At 39.9% G+C, this 26,538-nt stretch overlaps 1 protein-coding gene across 6 annotated transcripts in view; it reads right to left on the reverse strand.

Moving 5' to 3' along the window:
• Positions 1 to 26,538, reverse strand: part of CTNND2 (catenin delta 2) — a 691,690-nt gene that overhangs the window by 119,534 nt on the left and 545,618 nt on the right. For all 6 annotated transcript variants that reach the window (XM_054816775.1, XM_054816773.1, XM_054816771.1 and 3 more), the window contains one exon: positions 18,246 to 18,429. In XM_054816775.1, coding sequence (XP_054672750.1) covers positions 18,246 to 18,429 — 184 coding nt within the window. The remainder of the gene's footprint in view (positions 1 to 18,245; positions 18,430 to 26,538) is intronic.

A 26,538-nucleotide genomic window follows, 5' to 3' on the forward strand; every position in this document is an offset into this window, starting at 1 on the left:
GGCTCTGCCGTGTACAAGCGCCTTTCCCTGCATCCTTGGATGCCGGCAGCAGGTAAGTGTCCCTCTGAGCACAGCTGTGGGAACGCACTTCTTAGCTGTATGAAACCATACCAGCGTTTAGATGAAGGGAAGAGCTGTACACCCGCGCTCTAGAAACACCCACTGGCACTGATGGGTGCCACCAAACACACCAGGAACACAGAGCCTGTTCTTGGACTCTTCTGCTGGAGAAAGTTTAGGGAAAAGTTATTTGAATTTCATATGGAGTATTTATCCTGCACTAACAACTTCTGGGGACATGTGGTCTACCATGACAGTATTCACAGGGAGAATTACTGGGAAACAACTATTCTGCAGTTCTTTGCTTTCTGCTCATAGACAAGTCCCTAAGACAAAACTCTTGGTTACAACACAGGTTTAGCCCAGTCACAATAAGCGGAAGTAACCTATACCCAGCTTCAATTTAAACCTTAAGCCTACTTCTCACCAACCATATCTGCACTCTTGCCTGATCATAGAATTTTGAAGTTTTACCTCAATTTTCAGGGGACTTAATTGATTTTAGAGACTTGTAAATGGCACTTTAGACATTGCCATTCTAATGGTCAATACTTTTCTCTGACTGCAATTTCGTCTTGCTGTAAAAAATTACGAACAGCAGCTTGTAACTGAAATTCTGAGATTGTTTGTGCTCTTTTCATCATAAACATGTATTTGAAAAAGTGGTAGTTACTAACTGACAAAAAACCCCAGCCTTTTTCTTCCAGAAAAATTGTTTCGTCAATGTCTTTCTGATCTGTTTTTTTAATCCCACTTCTCTCCTTTCCATTGTCACACTGTATTTTTGACTTCCACTCTGTGACAGCCAGCAAAGAACGAAATTTAATTAAAAGAAAAATACACATTGCTTATGGGATGAATAAAAATTCATTCAACCAAGGCAATGTGCTGCCTCACAAACAAGCTGAAAATGTCCTTCCACAAAGAGCGCATCACTCTGTCCACCCTCCCAAAGAGAAGAGCAGCCCGCTCCACGGGCAGCCTGGCCCCGCTCCTCTGCCGTCAGCCAGGGGGGTCTCCATGGGGGGCTCGGCAGCAGGACCCCCTCTCTAGCTGGGCACTTAACACCACAGAGTAGGCAGTTTTGCCACCAAATTCAAGTAGCAGATACCTGTGGTGTGTTTCATAATGCTACTATAATACACAAACAGTACACTTCAGAATTCATTTCCAGAGAGTTTTCAGCCATTCCACAGTCAGTTTCATTAAAATTAAGTTTTCTAGAGTGATTATGCAATGATATTTATGCGAAGAGCAACAAGCATATCTCCCTTTACTATGTGTCTGAAAGGAATTCTTACTTTGAGAATTAAATGCCACTTAAATACCTTGTCTTCAAACTGTCTGCTTAGTGTTTCAAGTCATGGCGATTATTTAATTCTGCAGTGTGTGCAACAGAGTCTATTTAAAAAAACATCGTATTACATATGTCCAATGTCATAACTACACGTTTCAATTTGAAATCCAATCAAAATACCACTTACTAATTCACAGAACTTTATTTACTTCATAAACTATTCTATGATTTAAAACTAGTCCTAACAAAAATTAAGGGAAACCAAATGAACACTCATTAACCTACACTACTGTAATTAAAAAAGATGTTTCAAATACAAATCTTTTCCTAGCTGTTTGGCTGACGTTTGAAAGTAATTATACTTGCAATTGCTAATCAGTTCATCATTATGAGTTATAAAATACTTTACAGAACAGTATGGTTAGAAAGTCAAGCACTGAAAACTTAAGTAATACCAAAATTAAGCTGGCCTCTGCAACTGTAATTCAACCCCCTTTTACAGAATGATGGTGATATGTTGTCTATACTGTCACTTTTCACCCCCATAGGACTCATGCCACATCTACTGCACTGGATGGACCTATTTGATGTGAATCAGAGTTACACTCTAGAAGGGGTTGGTTTTGGTTAACCTGCTCATCTCTGTCAGCAAGTACTCCATGACCAATGTAAGGGAAGAGAAATAATGGCCCTGAGAAGGGAAAGGAGGTAAGGGAATTTCATTCTCTTCCAGATTTTGTTTCAGAGCTTGCAATTTCTGTATTCCTCATTTTCTGGAGGCTTGACTTGAAACTCCGGAGTCACTCACAGAATCTCAGAAATGGTGGGTGGAAGGAATGTGTGGGAAGTCATCCAAGTCCAGCTTCCTGCCTGAGGAAGGACTATCGCCAACACAAGACAAGGTCAGTGATTTCGTTAGAGAGCCTTGAAGACATCAAAGGATGGACACCCCACCACCTCTCTTTCCAGTGTTACACCACCTTCCTGATAAAGCATAACGTCCACTTTGAACCTTCTAGGCTGAAACTTGTGACCTCTTCCCTGCACCTTCTCCAGTTTCTGAACATCTCTGTTGAACTGGGTGGGCCCAAAGCTGGACACAGTATTGCAGATGGGGCCACACCAGTACTGAATAAAGGGGAAAAACCTTCTGTGGACCTGCTGGCCACAGATGTACCCCAGTCTGCCTTACTCATGATGAGAACACATTGTTGGGTCATGTTCATTTTGGTGCCCTCTATAAACCCCAGTTTCTTTTCAAAAGGCATGCTGCTCAGCCACAGGGTTTCCAGCCTGCACTGATAAAACACTTAATAAAGTGATGGGATATTGTCTCAGTGCTCTCCATTCATCCATGTGGCCAGACACTTTATCATACAAGGCAATCAGACTCATTAAGTGTGATTTGCCACAGGTAAATCCATGCTGACTTTTCCTCTTTCACATGTTTGGAAATGGATTCCAAAAACTTATGCTTCATGTTTTTCCCAGGGTCTGAGGTAAAGGTAGTCCCCAGACTGTCCTTTTTGTTCTCCTCAAAGACAGATACATTTTTAGCCTTTCTCTAGCCGTCACACACTTTCCTCAAATACCAGCATGATAGATGCCTCAGAACCGTATCGACCAGCTTCTCTTGCAGTATCCTTGGGTAAATTCCATCCAATTTCATGGATCTGAATATATCTATTTCTTTAAATAGTCCTTAACCTGTTGCATGCCCATTGCTGACTTCTCCTCCTCTGTCCTAAAACATGCCGAAATGTACAGGAGTCTCGGAGCAGGATTTGCCTGTTAAAACTGAGACACAAAAGGTGTTGATGTCTTCAGTCCTCTTGTCCATCACTAATTTGTCTTCCCCATGTATCAATGGACTCACATTTCCCCCCAGCTTTCAGGATACATATGCCTGTAAAACCCCCTGCTGTGACCCTTTATGTTCCTAGCTGGCTCCAGCTGGGCTTTCATCTTCCTCATTTCATCCCCAAGTGCAGAACCAAGGCTTTTCATACTCCTTTGTTGTTCTGGTTTACACTCCTTGGTCTCTTTTTCTGCTTCAGGAAGCTTCCTGTTTACCCAAGTGAGCATTCTGCCATCATTTCCAGTCTTCCTGTACAGCACGTGGTTTGTTCCCAAGTTCTCACCGAGTTTTAATGAATTCGGTGAGCATCCTTCTCCTATGAAGCAGCTCCACAGAGGCTTAAAAAAACCTAATCCATTGAATTTTTAACTGCCGTGGATACATCAGTGCTGCTGTCAGGAGGAATGATCAAAGCAAAGACAGGTATAGTTAATAACAAAATTAAAGTGGGAAGTATGCCACTATAGTTGAGAATAACAATGTAAACGTATAGTCCAGGCCCACAGGAGGTTTCTACCAACTGCAATAGTCTGTACTACTGGCTCAACGTGCCGATGCCAAGCTGCTGCAGGTGCACCTACCCAGTGCTGCAAGACAGCCTTCCACTCCTACTGCCAACATCATTCGCGTTTCCTGCCTGGGCATCAAGGACTGACAACAGTAGTATTGCTTTGACTGAGACAGGAGCAGGAATTGTGCTGAGGCCACTGAATTCACTTCACACAAACGATGAAAAGAGCAAACTCCAAACTGGCATCTGCTGGAAACCGTTCTGTTTCTCACTGCAGATTCTGAGCATGAACAAATATTTACTATTGATAACATAGGTTAACCATTTATTTTTTACTGAACACATGAACTTCACAAAATAAACAGCACAAGGACAGACCTCCAACAGAGAGGAGTAAGTGTGAAATGATTAAGCAGGAAAGGAATGAGTAAGCTTAGATGCCTGCCAAGAGTCACATTCCCAAAACCGCTGCATGTCTGCACCAAGAAAAATTCCAGCTATGAAGATGTCATTGTAAACACGATCAATCTCCTTTTTTCTTTCTTTTTGTAAGAATGCGAAAGAAGGAAGGAAAAGGTACTGTTGGTATTACTGGAAACCAAGAAGAAAACTGGTGGACAGTTCCACTGTTACTCTCATAACACATTCCTGCACTTGATTTAAGAATGGGAGCCATTAGGTTAGCTTGGCTTATAAGGTGCTATGGAAAATTACTCTCACTGCAGGGCAGCTACCTCTAAGGTTTTTGATAGATGAAGGGCAGTACATGACAGTTATCAAAGTACTAAATACATTCCAGTTCCTGTGTATTTGTTTTTACCTATTATATCTGATAATACAAGATGCAGTTTGGATTAGCATCCCCCAAACTCTCTGTGTACTAACTAGAAAATAATTTGAGTACTTTTATACAAAGTAAGATATATTTACTTTGCTAAAGCATGATCAAATGAAGTTCTCACATACTTGTCAGAGAGGAAACAAAAATCATATCTGGGGATTACGATACTTTCACTTTGTAAACTCTAAGCCTTTAGAGTTTACAGTATAAAGATAATTTACAATAATGGTCTACCCAAGCCCTTGAAGAATAGCTGACTACATAACACATCCACTAGCAATAAAACATAATGATAGGGCTCATGCTATGAAAAACTAACATTTGTTTACATAAATTAGCCCCCATTTAGTAATTACACTGTATGTCTGCCATAAGGTCAAGCAAAACGTAACCCTGGCAGAAGCAATACTGCATGCATTATAGTCTAGACAGAGATATGTCGGAGAATTATGGGGGATAATTAATCAGTTAATGCTTTCCATGTGTTTCATGATATATGCAGCCACGATTCTAGAATAAAACGTTTGTGCTAATGCAGTCACTTTCCACGTTCTTAAAAGAAATACTACCAACTGCTGTTATTCAGGCCAAAGAGTACCGAAAAAAGAAAGGATATAGCTATATAAACACATACAAACCCCCACACAGATGCACACATGTCTTTCCGGTTTTTTAGCAAGTAATGCTTATTTTCATTATAGATAATAAGAATATCAAAGTATTTAAAGTACCTATACATTTGGAGGAGAAAATGGTAAAACAAACTGATTATTTACAAGTCATCTCTGCTGTGGTGGGTTGACCCTGGCTGGGGGCCAGGTGCCCACCAGAGCCGCTCTCTCACTCCCCTCATTCACTAGACAGGGGAGAGAAAGTATAATGAAAAGCTTGCTGGGTCGAGATAAGGACAGGGAGAGATCACTCACTAATTACTGTCATGGGCAAAACAGACTGAACTTAAAGAAAAATTCACCTAATTTATTACCGAGCAAAACAGAGTAGAGGAATGAGAAATAAAATGAAATCTTAAAACACCTCCCCCCACCCCTCCCATCTTCCCAGGCTCAACTTCACTCCCGGCTTCAACCTTCCCCCCCTCAGCGGCACAGGGGGACGGGGAATGGGGGTTACGGTCAGTTCATCACACGTTGTCTCTGCCGCTCCTTCCTCCTCAGGGGGAGGACTCCTCTCATCGTTCCCCTGCTCCAACATGGAGTCCTTCTCATGGGAGACAGTCCTTCATGAACTGCTCCAATGTGAGTCTCTCCCACGGGCTGCAGTCCTTCATGAACTGCTCCAGCGTGGGTCCCTTCCATGGGGTGCAGACCTTCAGGAGCAGACTGCTCCAGTGTGGGTCCCCCACGGGGTCACAAGTCCTGCCAGCAAACCTGCCCTGGCGTGGGCTCCCCTCTTCACGGGTCCACCGGTCCGGCCAGGAACTTGCTCCAGCGTGGGCTTCCCACAGGCCACAGCCTCCTTCAGGTGCCTCCACCTGCTCCGGCGTGGGGTCCTCCATGGGCTGCAGGTGGAATCTCTACACCCCCTCATCCTTCCTCCATGGGCTGCAGGGGGACAGCCTGCCTCACCATGGTCTTCTCCAGGGGCTGCAGGGGGATCTCCGCTCCGGCGCCTGGAGCTCCTCCTCCCCCTCCATCTGCACTGACCTTGGTGTCTGCAGAGTTTCTTACATCTTCTCACTCCTCTCTCCGGCTGCAAAAGCTCCCTGTAACTTGTTTTTTCCCTTCTTAAATATGTTATCACAGAGGCACTGACTGGCTTGGCCTTGGCCAGCGGCAGGTCCATCTTGGAGCTGGCTGGCATTGGCTCTATCAGACACAGGGGAAGCCACCTCTGTAGCCCACCCCCCCTGCCGCTACCAAAACCTTGCCACGCAAACCCAATACATGTGTATACACAAATGTGACATATAGTAGTAGTATGTCTCTGAACAATCAGTACTTCATTCAGGTGCCTAGGTAAGCAAGCCACCTAAAACAACTCACAAATTACTTTTATAATCAAAGGAAGGTGATTGATTTCCCTGAAGTCCTCCAAGGTGGAGGTGCTACCTACGTAACTTTGGGTACCTCAGTTTGCCTGATTAAAACCCAAACAAAAAACCCCCCTCAATCAAAAAAAAAAATATTCTGGGAAATTTGGGATTATTTCAGTGCCTCTTTTAGTCCACTTTTCTACAATCTAATTAATTGATGGCAAAACCAAAATTATCAGTCCTCTGAAAAGGAAAGCCAAAGCAAAACAAAAAAGCAAACACATTGTTACTGTACAAACAAATAATAATTCCCACATCATTCCTGTAAATCATGTAAAATTTCAGTTCAGAAAAATGCACCACGCATGTGAATTTCCCTTCCCCCCACTGCAGCGCTGGTGATCCCAGTGGCAGCCACGCTCCAGCTGGTTTTGCTGGTGGATCCTGTGCCCGTGTGTGGATTAGTTACTGAGCTGTTGTCCTCAGTAACCTCTGCAACCTCGTGACAGGGAAGGGTGACACGATTGTGCCAAGGAATGGGCTAAGGAGGACTGCGCTGTTTTCAAGATAGATGATGTCTAGCATAGGAGACATCACCGTAGTTACATCACTGTACTTGATGTGAAGTTAATAAAGCTGCATCTTCCTTCTTAAATTTGTCCCAGTTGATCACAGAATCACAGAATGGTTTGGGTTGGAAGGAACCTCAAAGACCATCCAGTTCCAACCCTCCTGCCATGGGCAAGGACACCCTCCACTAGACCAGGTTGCCCAAAGCCTCATCCATCATTTTCGTAAATAAAATATTTTTATTCTCTATTTTATTATGTATTTTTACTTCATTAGGGGATTAAAAAAACCCAAAACCCACACATTGTATATACACAATACTTACATTGTGCCCTTTCATGACTATCTCGTTTGAAACACTTTCCAAGTATTGTACTTCTGCGCATAGTAAATCAGATATAAAGATGGATGAATGACAGCAGGGGAAGAGGAGGAGGTATTTCACAATGCTACTGTCCTTCAAGAGAAAACGCTGAAGCTGTAACCAACTAACTGTAATAAATGAGTACCTGACAAAAATAAATGAGCTGTGAAAGTAAAAAAGCTACACTAGGATGAATACTTCAGAAGTACTTTGTTGCGGAAATCCTCTGTATGTAGTGTGCAATCCTAGCTAAAAATACTATCAGGCAGATGTTAAATGTTTTTATATAGTACATGCAGATGCAGTTAAAATACAGGATTATTATTCCTTTTTTTTTAAAAAAAAAGAATGTGTTCTTTCTTTCCTAAGGAAATTTTATCAACAGGAATAAAAAGCTTCAAAATACAACATGAAGCTAATTTAGGGAAGGCAATAGGAAAAAACCCTAAACCCCACAAACCTCTAATATCTTTGTTTAATTCATGTTTAAAGAGGGAAGTCCTCCACCCTGTTTGCCATACTAGACAGAAACTTAGCACAGACTTTGCTGACAGAAGACAGGAAAATCCTCTCGTCATGTTCTGTCGTTGCCTTTCTGAGGCAGCGTCCACAAGGCTGTGTGGGCATCAGTGAGCTACAGGGGAAATAAGCATCGCCCGGCACCTTGCCCTAGCTTTGAACCCTCTCACACCACGTGTGCGAGCGTTAGTCTTTATCATGTCCAGAGAAATATTCAAATTGGATAAAACTGGTGAAACTGAATTAGTGATGGCCATCACATGCTTTTTACTTCAGTCTTTCTAAAAGTCTCACTCTACCCTCAAATTAACTGTCCACTTTGCTCTCAGAAAGGGGAAAATCCACTTGATTGCAAGTAATGGACTTCATCTTTCTTTCTCAAAGTGTTCTTACTAGATTGTCCTCTCTACTTAAGAAAACATCTTAGAAAGTGCTAAAACTCCTCTACGGAGAGGTGTAGTGACAATACGAACAGAAGCTCAACGCTCACTGGGCACAGTTTCACAAAAGATGTCATCCAGAAATGATTTGCTGCTTTTCAGTCTTCAGCTCAGACATTGTAAGTGAACTGTAAACTAAGCAGGCTTGGCACTCATCACACCCCACAAGAGCTGTATTTTTATTTATTTACTTATTTCATCAGGAGGCTTCCTGGGAAGATATTTCCAAATCAGATAAAAATAACTAAGTTTGTAAGTGTGGTTAGTGGGGACTGCGGGTCTTAGGGCTTCAGTGTGAAGGATATTACGGGAGAGCGTTTCTCACGAGCGCTCAGTAGCTCACCAACTTGCAGAAATGTGGAATGCCATCAAAGCCTGCTCACAGCAAAAGACTTGAGCACTGGCTCCACTTGAGCTGCCGGCATTAATTACTCTTGTGCTTGAAGTGAGACAGTTCACATGCCCAAAACATCCTGAAAGTGAGTGATAAAATGTTTACTCTGTGATGTTGGCTGGCTTATCCAGAAGGATGAAGCAAGCTCAGCGTACTTCAAACAGGTATCTCCATTGAAAATCCTCAACTTAAGCAAAGAGACCAAATGATCTCACTCCTAGGGGAAGTTTCTTCAGATCTGAAGCAGTCTGTCAGGTAATGAGGGAAAGCTGCACAAGTACACCCTGCCTTTTCTTTACTATGCAGGGCCATGTGCTTTCATATGCTCCTTTTTTATATCACCTTGTAATGCAAACAGTTTTAAGAGGAGAAAAGCTAGTTAATATGCAAATCGAGTGAGAAGCACCAACGAACCTCAACCTTACTGAATATCGTATTTTTATCTGTGATGGAATTGAGTGGACATACAAACTCTGGATGCTGTGCTTCTCGTTTTCCATGGGTAAATAAAACATCATCCTCTCTCATCAGTCACCATGAACATGAGCGGTGCTACAGAATTGTCACAATCATTTTTTCTCTCATGCTGAGACAAAGAGTATTTTCTGTGGAGCCAGACTACACCAGTTTTTCAAAGTACCCATTCGAAAAGGACTACCCACGCTTTTGGACAGTCAGCAAAGCAACAACAGAGGTACACGCTGGTTCCCACTGACACCTGTGGCCCTTCTGATTCTTCCCAATGGGCCTACACAGTTGAGACAGAACTGGCTCCATCTCTTCAGCGTCCCACGCAGGGACCGCATGGACGTGCTGACACGTTCTAAAATACATGCGGTGCCACACAGGCCTGGGGACTCTTCCCGAAGAGAATCGCTGTGCCACTGCGATACTCAGCTCTGCAGCTGGCCAGCGAGAAGGAGGGCTGTTGTAGTCAGCCGGACTTGGAGTCAACCCAAATGAAGTCAGCAGGCCACCAGGATTCAGACCATGCTTTATTACACTGTCTGCCAAGTTAACACTCACCACTGCATAAACAAAAACTGTTCTGAAATGAAGAAAACCCACAGAATCTAAGCCTTTTCACAAAACAATTTCACTTTCTTCACAGCATTCTGATCCACACGGCTTAAACCTCTGACAGAAGGAAATGTAAATTAACACCACCTAACCATGTAAATATGAGCGGACATTTAATTTTCACATTAGGCACCAGTTAACAGCAGGAACTCAACCTGAAAGGAATTAAAACCACCAAAATCTGGGAAAATAGTCAGTCATGCAAAACATACGTGAGATATTCAGCACCTCCCTAATCCAAGGCTAGGGTACACCATAAGCCATTCAGCCTCAGAGGCAGCAGCTGATAGTTTTGTCATCATCGCTGAGCCTAAGAATATCATAAGATGAAAGCAAAGGTACCGAGGCACATTCATTCTTTTCATATGTGCATGTATAATTTCCAGCAACAGTAAATTAGTAAATTACAGGAAGAACACACTCCTGCCATAGCAACAAATAAATACTTATAACTGGGTATGATATCCAGTTAAGTTGATGGTTTTTTTCTCGAAAACCCCACAAGCATTCATGTTAAAGAGAATAAAAGATCCTGGTTGAAGAACAGGAACTAACATTCAGCTAGGTCCTAAATTATCAGACTGTGACATATAGGTCCAATATTTCTAATTTGTATCCAAACATGAAGCCCCATTGAAATACGAATGAGTTTTCTTGTTTGCCCAGGAATCACTTAAAAAATAATTTGAAGATGGATCTTGACAGATCACCTTTTGGCTATCTCAGTGCAAAATCAATACATTGGGAGTTCCTTCTGCATTTGAAGGTAGATTAAGGCAGAGCAGCCCAGCTTCTCTTACCAGGTAAAATGATGGAGGAAGGAGGTATGCCATCAAAGCTTGTTACAAGTTTTTAAGTATAGGACAGCAAAAAATGTCTTGAATTATGCTGTACTATTTTTAAGTCCAAAGGGGAATACAAAAGGCATTCCATGACATCAGTTTAAAAATAAAATTTCTAGTTGAGATTTTGATCAATTTGAGCCCAGAATGAACTTCCAGAGCTATGTGGAATTTGTATCATCAATTTGATGGGTTGACGTAATGCTTTTACCAGCAATGCTGAAAAAGCATTAAACTTCAGAGTGCTGTTTGAATACCACTGCTATAATTAATACAGTATGACCTTGTATAAACCTTATAAATTTGTTCATGAATATGCAAAGTAGGAGTAACTGCACTGTGAAGAAAAAGTGGGGTGCTTAAGTATCTGACACAGCTACACATTTAATTCTATTGGTACTTTTCCCTTGAGTATCTTCTGAATAAAAATATTACAGCAACAATCAGAGGACACTGATCTATTTCTACTAAAATCTCCCTCTCTCCCCGGATCTTAACATTAGATTTTTATTTTAGCTACATTTCTGAACGATCGCAATATTCAGTAAGGAACAATCTCTCTCATATCTTGCAGAAATTCGTTTTTGAAACTTTATGCTTAACTGAGATGCAATCGTTGTGGCCTCTCCGATTGGTTTGTGGCTTTTTTCTAGACTAGACCTTTCAGCTTCTTGAAAAGGTGAAATACATTTTCCGCAGTAGACTGACTCTTATTTATTTCCTGTGATTCTTCCCGTTTTGGTTTGTAGTTGGAAGACTAGGAATATGGCCATGAACATTTACACATGAGCTAGTGAAAGTTTTAGGCCTTTCTAAAAATACATTTGGCATAGTTCACGCCCATGAAAGCAGCCTGTCTGAAAGTTTTGAATTGGGGTGCCTGAAATTTGACACTTAAACTCATCATCAAGAACAACAAAGCTACAAATGATTGTCAGAGCTGTTAAGTCAGTGATTGCCTAGAAATACTCAAAGCCTCTAAAAACCGGGCTCTTATATAGACACTTACTCATTGATTAAAATGCCTGCCATTAGGTAAACGCAACTTAGAGTTTATTCCTTTCTATCTTGTTTTAAAAGAAAAGAAACTGCAGTTCAGCTACTCTTCCCTCCTGTGAACTATGTTCCCGTATGGTACTTGGGTATTAAAAACAGTTTTTCAAAATTCATCATGTACAAGTAATACAGAACTTCTGAGCTAATACATTTGCAAGTAAGCAGTATGCCATTCAGGTTTAACCTGGAAGGACAAGACCGAGAAGTTGTGATCAAGATCCCTTCATTTATATTAAAATGGAAATTATCTGGTAGTCCTTCATACAGTCCATGTCAGGAATCCTTCTTGGTTTCTTCAAAATAATGGAGAGTTGACATGAGCCCCTCAGCTCCTCCACAACTTGTCGTTGCTTGGGCCCAGGAGCATAAATGGTGTAATTTTAATAAGAATTTAAGTTTTAGTGGAAAGGGATTGAACTTCACCAAATCCGACATTAAAGCTAAGCTTTTCCTTAGCTTCTTGACAAGGCTTTCCTCTGCACGCACTTCCAACTCCGGGCCCTAGAGCAATTTCCAAGCTGAGGAGAGCTGTCAGGAGGGTGCGTGTTTAACAACAGACACACCAGCATAGCCAGGGTAACCCTGGAGTTTAGGGACTCACTAACTTGATTCAACATCCTAGTTGTGGCCAAATGAGCTTTAACACATGGTGTGCAACTCTGCAGACTGTGTAAAATATAAGGTGTGTTTCACCACAAGACATTCATGGAATGTAGCTAAATAAATGGTATCAAAACTACTGATGTGAAGATCCTTGTATGTTAATTACACCAGCTTTGTAATTTTAACAGCTCAAAAAGTATTAAAAAGACAAGAACAGTGGTGATTATCCCTTTCTCCAGGATAAGACTGGATTTGAAGAGGCTAAGAGAAGGAAAATTTGTGGGTTTGGACTTGGAGAGCTTCCTATCCTCTACAAGTGGATAACCCTGCCTCAGTATCCCTCTAGGTGGTTGTCTCTCTCCCATGCCTCTTCCTTGCTGGAACTGTGTGTAGTAGAAGTCCCTCCCTTGAGTAGGCTGCCAGTGGAAATAATACACAATTAATATGAGTTTTGTCCTAATTTTGATTCTGACAGGCTCCTTAATGGAGCATGGGCTTTCTTTTTACCTGATGCACAAGATTGCAAGGCCAGCCTGAGAAGAGCTCCTGGGTTCTAGAAGAGGCAAGGGAGATACAGAGATGGGCTGGCAAGTCCAACATCTCTATAACCACTGCAGCACACACAGTGATGGACAAAATGTGACTCTTCGGCTGACAGGAGGAGAATCATAGAATCAGCAGCAAAGGTCCTGGTCCTACTGTAAGAAGCCAGCTCCATTTATACCCAACTGAAGATATTCAGAACTTGCACCAGTCAGTAAAGAAAGAAACACATTTTAGATTCAATAATCAGCCCTTTTATATCTCTATGCATATACACACATAAACACATAAGCATATGTACGTGTATCAGTTTAGTTTCTTAAGAAACATGTTTCATATATATATGTATAAAAGAATGTTTCTTCATATATACGTATGTTTCTTAAGAAACTAAACAGATGATGGATATACAGTCTGTGCTATTTATTTTATGCTGTGCCCACATTTTCTTTTGTCAGTATGCAGCAGAACGTTATATTCAAAACAGATTATAGAAGTTCCTAAGAATAGGAACCAATAGACTTTGGATGCTTAGAAGAGAACTGGAGCAGAAATAAGACAGTGGGATAAATGCATTAGCTGTAAATGACTGTGAAACAGATCATTCATCCATAAAACAGTTAAAAACATGTGATATTCCGGCTTCACACATTGTTTACACAATTTAACAAGGTAATTTGTTTCATTCAAAAAGTTGATTTAGCCACAAAATACTGCTGGGTCAGTTACATTCAATTCATGTTTTAAAAGCACTTTTCCCCCGTGCTTTTGTACTCTGAGAGCTTGCCATGTATTTTTTCAGTTGAAAAATAATTCATGGTATTTTGTGAAAGGTTTGACAAGTATGAAATTATGAAGTATGAAAATCTGAAAGGTATGGGGCTTTATAAACAAAAATCCTTGAGTTACTCTCCCATACAATTACTAACCAACTAATGGGGTGGGAAGATACATATTTTAATAGAGCTTTGATTTTCACAATTGCCCCTGTACCTTTGGTGTATGATGAAAAATTAAATAGAACATGGAAGAAAGAAAACAGCATTTTATGATTATTGATCTAAAATCAGATTAGAATCTTAAAGCAGTAAATGCTTAAAATTCCTTAAAATCCTCAAATGAGATTCTATTAACTTAACTTCAACTTAAATTCATAGAAAAAACCAAGGCTCTAGACTGTCTATCAAGACAAAAACTATTGAAAAGATTTTGTCCGGGATTGTTTCGGATAGTCTTTGGACTTTGGCCCAAACATCTAGTTTGGTGCTAAGTAAGCTTGACACTTCAGGTTAAGACAACCTTGTACAATGTGTCTCCTCTTGATTTCTGAATTTCAGATTAGGGATTGTAAACCCCCCTATAACTAACTGGGATTCAAAATTCAGTTTTCACTTGGCTTTCCCTAATAAGTCTAAATTAATCACAAACTATAAACCAAAGATACAGCATTTCCCTAACACAAATAAAGCAGTTGCAGCTCAAATCTAAAAGGAAAAAAGTCAAACTTTCACAGAGCTTAATGAGGTAAGGTACTAGTATCTCAGTGGGGAGGCAAGTAAATTGGGTGATTACTCTAACACGTCACACTGAGGTCTGGCAATTTATGAAAGATGAATATTAAGACTAAATTTAGAAGTCATAGGTATAATGCAGTATTTAGAGCTTTGAATTATCTAATCCATTTCAATGTATTCAAATTATGTGAAATTAATTAGTACAATATTGTATTAAAGCTTCCCCCCCACCCCCCCAAATCACAAAAGTATGCAAAGTGCAGTTTGTAAACAACCTCTTTCAGGAAAGAAGAAAATAACAGGAAAAGAAGGTTATAACAGGAAAAGAAGGTCTGATTTTGCTGCTGTTTTTCATATGATTTCATACTGATTTCAACTGGATTACTGTGTGACTGGAGTCGCGGTACTGGTCCCACAGAGCATAATTTTAAATCTAATAAGAACTTGCTTAAGAATGATAATGAATAAGCAGAAAAGAATACTAAAATTGTAGTTAATAAGCGACTTCTAAATTGAAAAAGCATAAGAAACTCTCATCAACAAACTGAGAAAAGGGAAGATCAGCAGAAAGAATAATAATTCATATACTGTAGTGAAAAATCACAAAACAAAGATCTGACTATTCTGACATAATGGCCATTGCAAACTATGTATTAGCGTTGTATATGGGATGGATTGTATTACAGCACCTATCAGATATTATTTAAAGCTTTCAACAGTGAATGCATCAAAAAGCCAAAGTTACAGAAGACTGAAAAAAAGAAGCCTCCTAGCATATTTGTTAGCATTAAACCTTAGGTAATAGAACCTGATGTCTCTGAAACCTGTCAACATTAGAGATTTAGAAACATCTGTCAAGTATTCTGAAGACCACTGCTTTTCCTATGATACTGAACACCATCACCGATAATCCTGATGCAACTGATATTGACTGGTGTCCCTTTAAAACAACTTCAGTACAACTTAAACAAAAGGAGAAAAAGAAAACGGCGGAGGACAATCAAACCATACTCTTAGAAGAAATTATCCCATGGAAGATGACAATGGACTTTCCATTTACCAGGTAAGCACAGCAACGTCTCCGCCAGCAATGCCATTACATATTCTTGCTTTTCATCACCTCCCTGTCCGGTGAGATCTTGAAATGGGAATACGAGGTTTGTAACTAGTCACAAGTGGAGAGCGTGAGAGCTGTTCGTTTCATTGGGGGTGGTGGGTATTTGAGGAATGCTAGCTAAGGTACTACCTGCACAGAGCATGTGCTACTCCACTCATCTCCAGTAAAACACAAGAGCTTTCTAATCTTTGCTTTCTGACATTCACTGTTTCCTCCACCCTACAGCCCCATCATCTTAGCTGAATACAACACAAGAATCCAGTCACCATTTCAGAGGTCAACTTACACTTTTCTCCTTTGCACAAACTCAAACTTAACATTTTGTTCAAAGAGAAAGAGAGACTTTCAACAGTGACTGGGGAAAGGTGAACCAGAAAGCTCCTGCTGGTGTGAAGCAAAAGTCAGTTCAACCCTCTCCAAATGTTCTGGCTCTGCCAAAGAGCATCCACACAGGCTAAGTGGGATGCAATTATCTAAAGAAGATGGATGAAGGCCAAATAAATATCTGAAGCAGTTAGAGAGGAGAGCAAGATGCATCTGGGAAATAAGGAGGGTTTGAGATCAGAAAGACAGTAAAAAGCCATACTATGGTTGAAGAGCCTGGATTTAGAAGGAAGACCAACTTGCTCAGGACAGCCATTCGAATTATTACAGCTACCTGGGAAGGGTTCAAGAGTCATAATATGCACAGTCTTTTGCAGGCAGATATGAGCTTATTTTGCACGAGCTGACCAGAAGCCATTCTGCTATGACAGCGTACCATCAAGCACTTGGTAGTAAGCCTTGCTGCAAAGCAGTGTGTATTAGATCAGGCAACGTACCATTCTCATGTGGCCACATGTCCTCAGGCTGACCCAGAGTGCAGGCTACAGTAAGCTCACATCAGTTTGCAAATGGGCGTGCACATACACTCACCAAAAAAAAAAAAAAAAAAAAAAAAGAAAGAAAAAAGAAAGATTTCAAGACCAATATGCAACGAATCCATTAACTATGAGGTAGGATGAACTGAGGTTTGCAGGATCGGGGATGGACATCAGTCCCTGAGAAGCAGTTGGGAAAAATTAACAGGAAGACAGAGCTTATGGTGTAGGGGAGACCAACACTGAACATGCCTGTTCAGATAAGGGGCACCGTGAAGCCCCAAATTAATAATGGACACTTCTTTCAGAGGCAGCTTTTAAACTGAGACAGGTTGAACATCAGAAGTGTGAAAAATATAACACGGTACATGTCTTTATGGAATGACTTCTGTCACAATGATTTGAGCAACTTTTTTCCTAGTGATTTGAATGTAATGCAACACAATTATACTACCAAATTCTTTTCAAAATCAATACAGCTTGTATACAAATACCTAACTTCAGGCACTTATCCCAACATAGCTGGTATTCACATATACATACTTGCTTTCAGGTCCAATACAAGTATATTTGCAATATGGAAGTTATTGCCTTCTATATTTCATTCTCTTCTGATTCCATATAAACCATCAACAATTATCACTTTTTCACTTAAACTTTTTAGGTATTACTTCTGAAAGGGAGATATTTCATTTGATGAAACAGCACAAAGAGAAAAAGGTGCTTGCTATAGATATGTAAAAAATACTGCTCTTTTACTTTGCCTCCTAATCAATGTTTTTTGGTTTTTTTTTATTGAGTTCTTTGATGGATATCTGCTTTGGATGCAGCATACAACATAGATTGTATTACTGATACATACTATTCTTCTAACAATTTTTCTGGAATGTATGTAAAAATATTAACTAATTTATTTTCATATCTCTGAGATAGATTACAGAATCTCCAATATACAAGGAGAAAAAAACCAAAACAAATGCTTAAAAGAACTTGCCTATTACGTTACAATATTTCCACAAAGTGATATGGATTGGAATTCAGAAAGTGTTATGACTCAATCCTTTTGTAAGGCTTTGTCAGACCAGAAACTCTTCTTACTCATCCTATTTTCATTCTCACAGCTACAGTGATTTTTAGGAACAGACAGATCATGTTGCACGTATTGATATAAGTGCACCTTGGTGTTGCATCTACAAGTCTGGCATACAAATACAAATATAAATATAAATAAATGCCATACTTGTTAAGGATCTGTTTAAGTATTCTAGTTGCACAATGTTAAATTGGTTGGTCTCTTATTGAAATCCATTTCTCATCTTCACAAAGGAGAAAAAATCTACTTTATATATTTATCATAACTCCAGCAATGGCATCTGGAACCCGTAAGGCATGTTACTTTTTTGAGGATCTTCATTACTTTTTGTGCTGATTAAATTGGGTGTAGTAGTGAGAACATATTGACTTCACTTAAGCAACTGGGAAAATGGGACAAATCTACAAGGAGAAAAACATCTGTAATATACAAGCTTGAATGAGAAGATTGGTCAAAGCTGTTAAGAAAAATGGAAAACCCACAGCAGCGCTTCTAGAGATTGTTTTTTGAATGGCCTGAAGCTTGTTTTCTAATTAATTTCCACCATTAAGTTTACAGCACTGAAAGTCATTCATTGTCTTTGCTGACACACAAACCAGTTATTTACTTTACAGATGCCTAAGAATGAGAAATAACAATTCAAGCCAAAGCAAGGTGATTAGGGCAAAGCAAACATTTTGCAGTACTCACCTTAGGCACCCAGTGGCATTGCGCAGCACCTGTGATGAATGGAGTTGAATTTTATGATCATCCTGGAGCGGAGAGTTTTCCCATCCAGAGTGAGGGATGATCACTGCATTGGTCAACACTGCGAGGGCATCCTGGATGATTGGCATTTTCAGTGCATCACAGGAGGATAGATTCCAGAGAACTCCTACAAAAAACCCAAATGACGAATAATTACCACTTTTGCAAAAAATGAATAGTTTTCATTTTAAAAAAACAAAACAAAACAAAACATTTCACAGCATTGGTGTGCTTGATAAAGCTGTTTATGTCAAGAAAAAAATAAGACTGTTGTAAATGGGGCTGAACGATACTTGCAGACTTTTGCAATGGGAATACAGTTGTGAATACACAAGTAGTCACAGCAACATTGCAAATTTCTCAGAGCTAAGCTTCAAACTGAGCAGCTGGTTATGATCTAGATCTATTTAGGCCGTGAACCACATGTGGAATGAAGCAGTATTACATATACTTTTTTAGAGCTTGGATTTCGGACTTCTGCCTTCTAAATAAAAACAATAAAAACCACTAGCAGAAAGCAGGTTCTGACTTACACTAAGACTATCACTGTTGATAGATACACATTGAGAGAACAAATGCCCAACTCCTTCTGTGATCGTCAATGTAATGAAAGAGAATGTACTGCCTAGGCTAGTTGGTACTACAAGCAAAAAGACTTCCTTCACAACCTGAGAAAGTCATATGGTATTATCCTGGCCTTCAACAAGCCAGATTTTATTTCATAAATATTTTACTATACAAAGTTACAGAATACTACCGTATTTGCACAGAAACAAGCTTAATGGTGCAACTCACAAGGAGATTTACCGGAATTTAAAAAAACCCCTTTGGTTAAAAATCATAATGTGTCAAAGAAAAGGAAGAACAATCAAGAGCCAAAGCTTTCTGAGCACAGCCGCAAGGGTCAGCCCCACTGCAGATGCGCCACACAGAAAGCAGGCAAGAAATTGCTGGGGGCAAAGGAGACCCTGATTTTCATTCCCTCGTATATATTTGTGCATTTGCTGGAAAAGCACATTTGATTTTTGTGCTGCACCGTGAGCCCGGGCAGCTACTAGTGCAGGGGGAATCCGGAGGGCAGTACGCCGCTCTGACGAAGCAGTGGGCTTTGGTTTTGCCCTGTGCCCTCCCAGGAGCATGGGTAAGAGCAAACCTGCCCCTTCGTCCCGCTCACCTTGCCAACACACGTCCTCTTCTCTAGAGCCCACCCTTACTCCTTCCTGCTCTCCTTCCCGTAGCGCCAGTAGCCCGGCCCCACACCTAACCTTGAGTTTCGCCCAGCACAAAGATTCTCATCAGCGTAGACATGAGGTTACAAATATGAACTATGAAAAGTGAGTGGTGGTGGGAGGAAACTGCTGAAGACCTTATGAGCGTAGAGTCAGACTTTTATGAAGATAAGCAGCAAGAACGCCACTTGCTCAAGGCTTTCTTTTGAAGGAGAGGTGTAATTAACAGGAATCAACCTACAGTTTTTGGTTTCCTTTTAAAATGAATTACCTCTATGGAGAGACTGTTTCAGTTATACAATTTCATGTTTTGATTATTTTATATGGAACTGTATGCAAAGACAGCTATGCAGTTTAAGTGAAAATTTTTGCTTAGCATACCAGTAAAAAAACCCAAAAAGTTTAAAATAATCTGTATGTGGTAAACAGGCAGAAACTGTCAGACTTCAGCTACAGACCAAAAAACCACGCAAAACAACAGAAGAACACTATTCTTCTTTTTTTTCACTTACGAATTGCTGCTTTAAAGGGAAAGGAGTCTTTGAATTCTGTTCTGAATGCCTTTATGAAAAGTAATACTGTAAGACCTTCATAAAGATATTTATACTCGCTTCTCTATGACCTGTTCTTGGCAAGCTTTATTGGCCCATCTACTATTCCTGAAATACCTAGTATTTTGCTGGTTTTAGTCAGTACAAAAAAACCAATGTGGTTGCCTTTTTTTACATTTATCTAGACAGGTGTAAATGATGTGCATGGTATATAGAAGTAGAGAATCGGGATGCAAATCTATCCCTTCAGGTCCACTTTAGTTCTTATGCAAGACAACGTGTTGCTTTTTTTGTGAAGAAGTCCTGTTTTGGAAGTGAAGCAGAAAAGAGTGCTTTGATGGCAACAAAACAGTACTCTGGGGTTCAAGAACTAGTCATAAACTGGAAAAGCAGAAAAAAACATACAAAGGAAGCAAACATAAGAGCCCTGTAGAGCAAAATGCTTAAAAATATGTATGTATACACTATTTTGTATTCACTCTAGGTTCCTGCTAATTAAAAGTAAACTCACATAAACATCATGATAAGTTGGTATTAAGCAATAGTTGAGATGCTGAGAAATATTCTTTAAGCCCTTTTTCTCTATTTAAAATCCACTTGACACTGCACATGAGCTTTTGCTCAATAAACTGCCAGAGTAACAGGTGAGCTCCAAATCTAAATCAAAACCTACATATTCACCCAAGAGCCAAAAAGCAGAATCTGGTTTCACCTACATATTCACCCTTCACAGCAAAAGGATGAAGAGATCACCAGACTAAATTAGCTGTTCTGCCTTCTTCTAAAATGATTGTAAGTCAAGGCAGAATCAAGCAAAAAGGCACTGCCCAGTAAGCCTGACACCGTCTTCAAAGTTTTTGCACCTCACACACAGTTTTAAGGAGTAAGATAATCTTCTTCCACCCTAGAACAATGTCTTTTATCTCAGTCTTTGAATGCTACCAACCACATTAATGAAAAAAACAATTTTAGTCTGACAAGTTATAGTTTATTATCACAAGTAGTGGAGTCTGCTACTCGCTGCGGTTGACATTTTAAGTGCCTCCTTGTACCCTTCCTTAATTAAGGATTTGCAATTATGAAAGGGCACCGGCAATTCACTTCCCATTACTTTTGCTGAGGACAACCTCAAGCTAGATTTATGTGGGGTCTAAGAAGATGATCCATTCCCTTGGCTTTGCAAGGAGAATTGATAAAAAAAATACATCTTTTACCTGAGGCACCTTCCATTATGGAGCTACCTCTTCTCTAGATGACTGTGAAGGTTATTTTTCAAGCATGTCTGCATTACATGCCCTTTAAGACTATAGTAAGGAGCTGGTCACTGAGATAATTTGCCACCTTACTCCGAAAGCCCTGACTGAATCAGGTTTCTGAGCACAATAAGCAAGTCTGGAATAGCTTCAGAGGTGCCTTGACTGCTCCCTGAATCATTTGTGTGTCATCAGCTGCCCGCAGGAAGGGAAGTGACGGGACGCGGCATACCAGTGATTCCTCACAAATAGTGGATCCCATCCTGCTGTATATGGATTGGAAGAGAGCTGTGAATCCAACAGCTCAGTAGTACAACTCAACAGTTTAGCATCCATAGACTGACTCTTGGGAGAGAAGGGGAAATAAGGAACATTGAGCACTGTCTTAATCACTTGTGTTCATAGTATCTTATTTCCTCTTTGCTTTTAAGGTTGTGATGCATTCAGAGTAGGCATTTTGTCTTCCCATTTGCAGATCACTTTACGTTGTGTTGGATGCTATGTACAAAGAGCAAAATAGCTACATCAGACTGATCATGTCTATTTGCAGGTTGAAGATTTTCACCCTTAGATAATACAAACTGACGTGCATGGACAAAGTTTGAGGTTAAAACTAAGGAGAAACTGGTACTGAAAGCATTCAGCTGGTTCCAGTTGGAAGATGGATTCTGGGTCTGAGTACGAATTACCAGTCTTGCAGACATCCGATGAAGGACTGTTAGAGGAGGCTATGGGAATGCCAGCTACGGAGATCTTGCTGTACCAAGTTACACCTTCTGGAGTGGCTTATCAGAGGGCACGCATCTACACACATTCAACTGGTTATTTAACGCACTAAATGTAAATCATCTTTTCTAAGAAGGCCTTTCACAGATAATGACAATTAAATTTAAAAACTGGTTATAAATTTTGAAAAAGGTTATAATCAACCTTTTCAAAGACTTAACTGTACTGCTGTAGTTCATCAGGAAAACTACAAACAGATCTTAGTTAAGGCAATTTAAGTTTGTTGCCACTGGATGAGGGAACTGAGAGAACACAGAACCAGGAAAACTTTGCTTTATCTTTCTCTTAGTCAAAGTGCAGAAGACTGAAGACAAGAACAACCCTTTTAAAAGCATAATCCAGGCTGATGAGATGCTACTACTGCTCAGCAGACAGAATATACCCACAATGCTTTCAGCTTAGAATCAGCGCTCCTTTTTACGTAAATTAATTTAAGCTATTGCAATAGATACATCACTTACCCTAAAGAAGCAAAGCAAAATACCTAAAAAATTTGAAGACACTTAATTTAATGGAACAGTCTGAGCCAAAAACCCCATCATCTCTGAATCAGGCTGGAGCTCAAACTCATCCTGATTAAACTCTTCAATGCATTTTTTTAGCTAGTGTTTTACTTAGAACTGATACTCGCATATGTGTATCTATAGTCAGATACAGCTAAAGAGTTGATAAGCCACATGCTATCCTTACTCCACTCAAAGTTAAGAAAATAGAGATCATATACTTCCATGCAAGAATATCACCCTAGCAAGAGAGCATGTGCAAAATCATGAAAGTCTTAACAATTATTCACTGCATGATTTAATGCTACCTCAAATTATGACTTTGATACATACAAAAAAGCCCTTTAGAGCAATTTAGACTACAAATATGAATGGAAACCAAGAAACTGGAAAAGTTAGCTTTTCCAAAAAGCATTGCCCCTGCCACAGTGCCACTACATTATTTTTTCATTGTGATCCAAAAAATGTACTTTGCCAAATAAATCATAGGATAAAAGGATCGTAAGTAAACACATATTATTGGGAGAAACAAGACTGTGATTCTTCTCAACTTGGTATGGTTAAGTCAGCCTAAAATTTATACTAAGATTTTGCTTAATTGATATTCTTTGTTAAAAATAAAAATCTGAAAGTCTTCCAACTCATCCAGGTTTTTCTTTTCCACCTTAATTTAACGGTTTGCTCATGGACTGATGCAGAGTGCCGTATGGTAGAGCTGGGAGACCCTGCATCCCAGTAAGAGTGAACACAGCTTTGCCAGGCTTTTTTGTCTATATGCTGAAGGCACAGGGCACTGCAGGGAGTTTCCCTCATGAAAATGACATTTAAGATTGAAATCTGAAACCTAAATACCCCGCACAGAAGCCAAGTGCAAGGGATCTTTTGCTGGAGTTCTTAGGAAAAACATCTTCCACCCCAAGCTCTCAAGCTCTAGAAAAGTCATTTGCTGGCTCTTACAGCAGCTTTGACAGGCGGAGCCCCCTGTAATTGCATCGCTGCTCTGCAGAGCTGGATCCGCTCCGGGGCAGCAGGGTGGGGACTCCTGATGTATTGCATCACTTCTGCTGAGCTCAAGGCAGGGATGGAGATGAAATCATTTCTCCGGCTGAAAAATGTACATCTGCTTAAATGCAACTGGTGTTTAAGCAGCACACAGGCTACCCCACAACTTCAGGAAAACCTAACTGATAGGTGCAAAAGATGCTGAATACCAACCACGACACCATTTCTTAGCAATAAGCGCAAGAAGACTTCACAGCTAGCTCAACCATCAAGGTGAGGAATTGGTCTCGGTAACAGACTTTCTGTAGGAAACCAAAAGTGGCTGATTTGAATTCTGGCACCTGAACAATTCACAGCTCATAGGACAGCTCCTTAAAAGCACACGATGAAAATAAGTTTAAAATTCGCATAACAGAGGAGGAAGTTTCACCAATTTTCTTGAAATACTATCCGGTTACTGAATGAATACCTATGCAGACCTTCCTGTAGCTCACTTTTTACATGCACAGAGGTGGTTTTCTGTCTGTGTGTAAGATGACCCATGAAAAGTGCAAAGTGAGAAGGACCGGGTTTCAGTGAAAGTCATCAGCAGGCAGGAGCTGAAGGACCAGTAAGCGAAGCTGCAGCCATACGAAGTCTTTTTCCCTTTTCCAGCCACTCATAGTCTTACAAAGCAAAAACTTCCACAGAGAATAAAGATTATTGGGGTTTTTTATTATTTGCAAACAAACACAGCTTGAATTTGACCACATCTAAGTACATGACTACATATAATATAATATAAGCATTTCCTCTGAAAAGCTGTTTCTTTCTCAATTACTGCTCTTTTCATTCCAAAACTGCATCTAGGATTTCATTAAAACAAAAAGGAGGGACCGATTTTAAGATTGCTTGCAAACAAATTCTGTCCAAATGCTATTGCATTAACTGGAACAGTCTGTATTCTTCTCAACAGCACTGAATTTTGACCCAACGTTGCTGCTTTCTTTCTGCTGTACACTTTAAAATAACGTATAACTGTGGAAGAGAACTGTCAGACAAGTTATTAGCTTTAATGTTAGACAGTAGAAGAATTACTAAAAGAGGTGACTTAAGTTACTGCGAAAAGATCAGTGGCTCCTGCTTAACTTGTTTTCCTAAATGAAATTGAACTGGTCCCACGGACCACAGAAGCCAAACCAAAAGCAATTCATTCTAAGTGAGAGCAACACAGGAAAAAAATAAATCAACTGTTTCCAAGCAAAATTTCATCCTAATACATGACTAATGGCAATATCATTCCCAATTAAATACTTTATTAGAAAACAAGGAAATCAAACAGGGATGCATATATGAATGGAAAGACTTTTCAATGCATGCACATATATTTTACTGAAGAATTTTTTTCTAGCACGCAAAAATCGAACTATATGTTTGGTAACAGACCCTAATACAGAGAAGAAAAATGTTATACTTAAAACTGAACATCAAGTCACAGCTCTAAGTACCAAACTCCTTTCTCACAAGAACCAATTAGGAAGTTAGTCCTATCTATGAAGTTGCATCTACATGCAAAATGAAAAGGCTCGGTGTACAGTTGCTAAAAAACCCCTACACAAAGCTTTCACTTTGTAAACAAAAAAGTGAAATACTCAGATCTGTTTCTAAACAAAAACTATTTGGAAAATAAAATTAAAGTATTCTGTGTTGCAAATGGCAAACTTTTCAAACTACAGAGTGGTTTTAAACCTCAAGTGTTTTAATACTTCATCATTTAGGCAGGGGCATCAACATTACATGCCCAGCTGAATTTTTCCAAAGGATTACTACTTGCTGGAAAAGTTCAATGCAGCAGTTATGTCAAGCCATATGCTGCAACAGATGTCCTCTATTTATCACTCCAGATTGCCTTGTTTGATATTTCCTCTTCAACTTAGATTTGACCAAAGTAAAAAATAAATAAATATGAAAATCGTTTATGTAGTATACGAACAAGCAAATGATGAAACCGGTTTCACTGCCATATGAATCAGAATAACTTGAATGAATTTTTCATAGAAGATGCATCTTACTGATTGTACAAGGTTAAAATTTTTCCCTTTTCGACTTGGAAGGAGATGTGGTTCATACATGGGAGTGATCCCAGTGCCAGAGAGAAAAGGAGAGCAAAAAGGGACTGCCTCGGGTTTCGTGCTGGCACTGAGTGTCATAAATTCCGGACAGGTGAGTGGGAATTTGCCTGAGAAGCAAGAAGGAGGCAGGCTGTGATGGGAAAACTAATGAAACCAGCCCCAAGCAGACCCCTGAGAGGGAGGACAGAGGGATCCCATCGCACTGCTCCCAGCCGGCACCGCGGCAGCCTGGTGACTTGTTCTGGCTCTTCCCCGTTCACCTCCAGGCAAACAGGCACTGCCAAACTGAGGTAGGTTTTGTACCCATGTTTTATCAGGACGTTCCCTTTTACCTATAACAGCACTTGGAACGTAGCACCTTACACAACAAATCAGTGTCCCAGGCTATTGCTAAGAAAGAAAGGCAGATGATTTTAGAAAGCATCTCTTTTAAAACCTCTCCTTATTTAACTGTGAGCAGCAGGGAGTGAAGCAGTTAATCTGGTAATTCATAAAAAAGTTGAGAATGAATCTTTATGAGTACAACAAATCCTATCAGTGGGTTTTCCCATTTTCAGAGCCAAAATAGTGATAGCATATTGAGAAAGGGGGCAAAGATTGTTTTATAATTAGACAGTAAATTGTAATAGATTTTGTATAAAATGATTCAGTTGAACTGTCAATATGGTTTGCATAAGTGTTATTTGATAAGACAGCATCATTTCTGAAGCAAAATTACACAATTTATTAAATTACTTTCAGAGTTACCATTACGTATGAGCTATAAATAGGATGTGTTTTGAACGGCTCTGGAATGTCTTG

The sequence above is a fragment of the Grus americana genome, chromosome 2, assembly GCF_028858705.1.
Source record: "Grus americana isolate bGruAme1 chromosome 2, bGruAme1.mat, whole genome shotgun sequence".
Lineage (NCBI taxonomy): Eukaryota > Metazoa > Chordata > Aves > Gruiformes > Gruidae > Grus > Grus americana.